This window comes from Equus quagga, chromosome 4 (assembly GCF_021613505.1).
Source record: "Equus quagga isolate Etosha38 chromosome 4, UCLA_HA_Equagga_1.0, whole genome shotgun sequence".
NCBI lineage: Eukaryota > Metazoa > Chordata > Mammalia > Perissodactyla > Equidae > Equus > Equus quagga.
Window position 1 is genome coordinate 22,866,334 of NC_060270.1, and position 6,000 is coordinate 22,872,333.

At 46.9% G+C, this 6,000-nt stretch overlaps 1 protein-coding gene across 1 annotated transcript in view; it reads left to right on the top strand.

The window, feature by feature from the left end:
* The window catches only part of CASR (calcium sensing receptor), an 81,006-nt gene extending 75,278 nt beyond the window's left edge, over positions 1 to 5,728 (top strand). Inside the window, exons 6-7 of the mRNA XM_046659301.1 lie at positions 2,361 to 2,484; positions 3,786 to 5,728. Of these exons, the coding sequence (XP_046515257.1) occupies positions 2,361 to 2,484; positions 3,786 to 5,308 (1,647 nt within the window). The 3' untranslated portion in view covers positions 5,309 to 5,728. The remainder of the gene's footprint in view (positions 1 to 2,360; positions 2,485 to 3,785) is intronic.
* The last annotated feature ends 272 nt before the right edge of the window (positions 5,729 to 6,000 follow it).

Below are 6,000 nucleotides of genomic sequence, written 5' to 3' on the forward strand. Positions count from 1 at the left end.
ATTACCTCTGCTATACATAGACTGCTAAGATAAGTTTCTAGTGTAAGTATTCAGCTACCTGGCATGATCAGAGAATGAGATAGAAGTAGGGTTTCTGAAATGATGAAGCAATGATAAATTGGACAAAGCTGTCAAAAACAATCATTTAAGGACCTGTAAATCAACCAAAAGCATACAATAAAAAGTGAAGAGTTTTTTTACGAAAAACCTAATGAAACTCAGGTAAAACAGTGGCAGTCTGTTGAATTTTTAGCCTGGTGCTGCTCTCAAATTATTTCTAATAATTTAGTTGTTGATTCTTTTGGGCTTTCTATGTGGACAATCATATCATCTACAAATAATAACAGTTTTATTTAGTACTTTCCAGTATTTATGCCCTTATTTTTCTTGTCTTATTCCACTAGCTAGCAACTCCAGGTCAATGTTTAATAATAGTGCTGATAGTGGGCTCCCTTGTTTTAAAGGAAATGCTTTTAATATTGTCTCATATAGAATGACGTCTAAGGATTTTTTTATGTTACCTTTTTTCAAGTTAAAGATACTTCTTCCTACTCTTTTTCATTAAGTTTTTATCACTACTCTGTGTTGAATTTCATCAAAAACTTTTTTTCCCTCTATTGATGATCACATTTTTCTGTGTTAATTTATTACTGCAGTGAATGACATTTGCAGATTTTCTAATATTAAACTTGTTTGCATTCTTGGCCTAAACCCAACTTCATCATGGTGTATTTTCCCTTTTTGTTCTTTTTTTGTCCTTTGAGTTTGTTTGTTTTTTGTTTTAGTATTTTTCATCTATTTTCAAGTAGTGGAAAATAGTTGTACTCTCCCCAGGTCCTTTCAGATTCCTTACACTTTGGATGCATCTCCAGGACGTCTGTATATTTTTGCTTCCAGTAACCAGAACTCACTGCTGTTTTTCAGAAGACTGCCTGCAGGCTAATGGAACCCAGTTTGCCCACAGCCTCAGAGAGGCAGGAGGGTCTAGGAATTTACATTTCCTTGAGACAACCCTTAACCAATGAGTGGTGAGAAAGAATGAAAGCCCTAGCCCCTTTTCCTCAGGTCAGGACAGCTCTGAGGCATACGTTACAGTTCAGAGTTCCCAGGGGTCAAGGGTCAGACAGAAGCTACCCTCCAGGGACTCTGCTCAAGGCCACACCCTTGCTTGTCCTCTTCCTCTTTCCTTCTCAGTCCTACTTCCTCCATTCTCTTACCTGTTTCCCTTGGAAGAGCTTTCTTTATAAATCCCTTGGTCACAAATCCCAGACTTGGGTCTGCTTCTGAAGACAACTTAATAAGTGAGATGGGCCTGTAATTTTTTTTTTCTTTTCATACTGTTCTTGTCCGCTTTGGGAATCAGGGTTATACTGGCCTTACAAGAATGAGTTGGAGGGGGTTCCGTTTTTACTGTTTTCCTAATATCTGGCAGAGATTGTATATGACTGGATTCATCTGTTCCTGGCCAGTTTAGTATTACTCACCTGTGATGGACACAGGATGATGATCATCTCAGGTATGAATACGTGGTGAGGGCAGAAGTAAGGGGCAGAGGGGAAGCACATAGTTAGATGGAGGTTATTGTCTAGATGCAGGTCTAGCTTTTGTTTTGGGTGAGAATCATTAAAAATAACTAAAAGTGATTCAAACATGAGCAAGTAATGATAGAAAGAAACAAGGATTATGATTAATCAAATTCTATGCACCTGAAGTCCATTAAGTAAATAAATAAATAAACTAAAATCTATGTTATCTGAAATTAATGTAGCTACTGCAGCTTTCTTTTGGTTAGTGATTGCCAGACGTCTCTTGCTGATCCATTCACTTTCGACCCCTCTTTGCCTGTCCTGCCTGCCTTGCTAAGGCTCTCAGAACTCACCCTATAAAGCCTAAAATAAAACTGCAGGAATTGAAATTCACTGCAAAGTTCAGAGTCTCACTTTCAAACAAATGTCCCCTCATCTCAGCAACACCTTTGTGACTGTCCCTCTGTGTAGGTCCATGTCTCTGTGTCTTTTAGTTTGTCTCAAACTTTTTCTTCCATAGAGAGTAAACAGGTATCTTGTTCTGGGACCTGGAGGGATTGGCAGGAGGGGTCATTTTAGGAGAATTGTGGTCACTGTGTAGACTCCCAGCAATTGTTCTTCCTAGAATCCCATAGATGTGAACTTATCCATAGGCATCTTTCCTTTTGATGGATCACAGGAGCTGGGGCCTCTGGACCTTCCCCTGCCTACAAGGGATCTGGAATCTGCCGCACTGGTCCTCATGCTCGACTCTTCCCCCTTGCATGTGTCAAAGGAGCTGTAAGATTGATCCTGCAGCTTCAGCCCCTCACTTCTGTGCTCTCTATCTTCCAGGTGCCTTTCTCCAACTGCAGCCGAGACTGCCTGGCGGGGACCAGGAAAGGAATCATTGAGGGGGAGCCCACCTGCTGCTTTGAGTGCGTGGAGTGTCCCGATGGGGAGTACAGCGATGAGACAGGTAAAGGAACGGCCCCTTGTGGACACCGCGCAGGGCTCAGTCCACTTTAGGGTCCTGGAGTCAGCAAAGTCCCGAGAAGGGCAGGGCTAAGATGGTGCTTAGCACAGTTTCTCATGTAACAAGGTACGTCTAAGCATCACACTGCCCTGGGCACTGAGGGAGATGGAAAAGAAATGGTAGATGTCTTGTACCGCCATAAAAGCTTACAAACACACCTGTTACACATCTTCCTTTGATACTGCTCTCCAATATTGTCTGCCTTTTCTTATAGCTCAGTGGCCCTGAATAGACAAAGTTCTGTCTGCTCCAGGTGCCAGAGTCAATAGGCCATGATAGATTGCCTGCTGGGTGCCTGGCACTGTACTTGCTGTCTTACTTACGTTTTTCCTGTGCTTCAGTTTCTCCATCTCTAGAGTGAGAATTAAATGAGTTAACATTGGTAAAGCACATGGTAAGTTCTAGATAAATGCCTGTTAAACAAAAATCTTGATTGGCATATTGGAAGCACTCTATAAATATTAACTGTAAGTGTTATTATCTCATTTCATCCTCACCACAATAATGGGGTTATTATTGCTTCCATTTCACGGATGAGGAAACTGAGGCTCAGAGAGGTTAAGGAGCCTGACCACAGTCATACAGCTGGTAAATGGCAGGGTCAGGCTGCCCATCCAGATCTCTGACTGCAAAGCCCATGCTCCTTTCACTCCCCAAAACTGCACGCAGCCAGGGACCCAGCAGAGACTTAATAAACATTTGTCAATTGAATGGGGCTGCAGCCTCCCTCACTGGAAAGCCGTGGATGGGGAGTGAGGAAGGCACAGGGCATGTGCCTGGGATACTCTGCCCTGATCTAAGAGAAGTCTGCTCTGGCGTGTCTACAAAGGCCATCCACATATTCAGAGAGAGTCAGGCTGAGCCGAAATCACTCTGTGAAAAGTTGATGGCCTCTGCCAGACCTCTGGACAGCCACCTATCCAGCAAGATTGGTCATTCTCTGCTACAAACCATCAGCAGGTAGTGTTAAAGGAAACTGTAGAACCCCCCCCCCCCACCATGTACAAAGGGAAAAAATAGTAGAACCACCAAAGGTACATGAAATTAGCTAAGTATATACTTGAACATAAGTCAGGGTTCAATATTTTATTGGATAATGTAAAAATCACAATTTTTTCGTCAACAAAGAAAATTTAAAGTGACTTCATCCAATAACCTGTGCACCTTCATCACCACATCCATCACACTCACAAATCTGAGTCTCTGCCACACGGTGACGAACTCTTTCCTGGGACATTTTACAGATGCAAGTGCTTGTGACAAGTGCCCCGATGACTTCTGGTCCAATGAGAACCACACTTCCTGCATTGCCAAGGAGATTGAGTTTCTGTCGTGGACGGAGCCCTTTGGGATCGCGCTCACCCTCTTTGCTGTACTGGGCATTTTCCTGACAGGCTTCGTGCTGGGTGTCTTCATCAAGTTCCGCAATACGCCCATCGTCAAGGCCACCAACCGAGAGCTCTCCTACCTCCTCCTGTTCTCCCTGCTCTGCTGCTTCTCCAGCTCCCTGTTCTTCATCGGTGAGCCCCAGGACTGGACGTGCCGTCTGCGCCAGCCAGCCTTTGGCATCAGCTTTGTGCTCTGCATCTCCTGCATCCTGGTGAAAACCAACCGCGTCCTCCTGGTGTTTGAGGCCAAGATCCCCACCAGCTTCCACCGCAAGTGGTGGGGGCTCAACCTGCAGTTCCTGCTGGTCTTCCTCTGCACCTTCATGCAGATCGTCATCTGTGTGATCTGGCTCTACACCGCGCCCCCCTCAAGCTACCGAAACCACGAGCTGGAAGATGAGATCATCTTCATCACGTGCCATGAGGGCTCACTCATGGCCCTGGGCTTCTTGATTGGCTACACCTGCCTGCTGGCTGCCATCTGCTTCTTCTTTGCCTTTAAGTCCCGGAAGCTGCCAGAGAACTTCAACGAAGCCAAGTTCATCACCTTCAGCATGCTCATCTTCTTCATCGTCTGGATCTCCTTCATTCCAGCCTATGCCAGCACCTACGGCAAGTTTGTCTCTGCCGTGGAGGTGATCGCCATCCTGGCAGCCAGCTTTGGCTTGCTGGCCTGCATCTTCTTCAACAAGGTCTACATCATCCTCTTCAAGCCATCCCGTAACACCATCGAGGAGGTGCGCTGCAGCACCGCTGCTCATGCTTTCAAGGTAGCAGCACGGGCCACGCTGCGCCGCAGCAACGTCTCCCGCAAGCGGTCCAGCAGCCTCGGGGGCTCCACGGGCTCCACCCCCTCCTCCTCCATCAGCAGCAAGAGCAACAGCGAAGACCCCTTCCCACAGCCTGAGAGGCAGAAGCAGCAGCAGCCGCTGGCCTTGACCCAGCAAGAGCAGCAGCAGCAGCAGCAGCAACCGCAGCAGCCCCTGACCCTACAGCAGCAGCAGCAAGCGCAGCAGCAGCCCAGGTGCAAGCAGAAGGTCATCTTCGGCAGTGGCACAGTCACCTTCTCACTGAGCTTTGACGAGCCTCAGAAGAGTGCCATGGCTCACAGGAATTCCACGCACCAGAACTCCCTGGAGTCCCAGAAAAGCAACGATACCCTGACCAGACACCAGGCTTTGCTCCCGCTGCAGCGAGGGGAGATAGACTCAGAACTGAGCACCCAGGAGACAGGCCTGCAAGGGCCTGCTGTTGGGGACCGCCAGCCAGAGAGGAAGAACCCTGAAGAGATGTCTCCAACGCTTGTAGTGTCCAATTCACGGAGCTTTGTCATCAGCGGTGGAGGCAGCACTGTCACAGAAAACATACTGCGTTCGTAAAACGGAAAGAGAAGGCCAGTCCAGGGAGAATCCAGAGAGTTTCCTGGGATCACGTTCTCCACCACGGATGCGGAACTGCCCCAGACTCTGTCCTCCAAGAAAGGAGGAATAAGACACAGCAAACACCATGAACTTAGTTGCACTGTTTTAAATGACAGTGAATGGACTAACATCCTCTTTAAAATTAAAAAAAGAAGAGCCATGTGCTTCTGTGGTTGGATTTGTCAGAGCATTGAGGTTGCCACAGTCAGAGTCGCTGTTCATGTCTCTCCCTCTGTTCTCTTCCTCTTTTCTATCCCATCCAATAGCCCAGAGGTGAGCCCAAGGCTTTAAGCTACCCACCTACACCCTCCGTTGCTTTTCTTTTTGATATGGAAATACCCGCCCTGAACATTGCGGACAGCCTGGCCCAGACACAAAAGTGCGCAGAGTGACAGGACATCAGATTGGCCACCACTAGGGTTAAGAGTCAAAAGACAGAATGTCCCCAGTGCTGCCCAACACTTGACAATGGGAAGAACTTTAAATGTTCAAAGCCGTAAGATCAGCGTGTCCCCCCCCTATTTATGACAACCATGAGATGTTTGGTCTCCTACTTGCTGCTGCTATGGTGTGACATCTCGAAGGTCAGCATCCCTCCTGAACCAGTACATCTGGTTCTGTGCAGAATGTGATAGTGATGCCATGCTTAG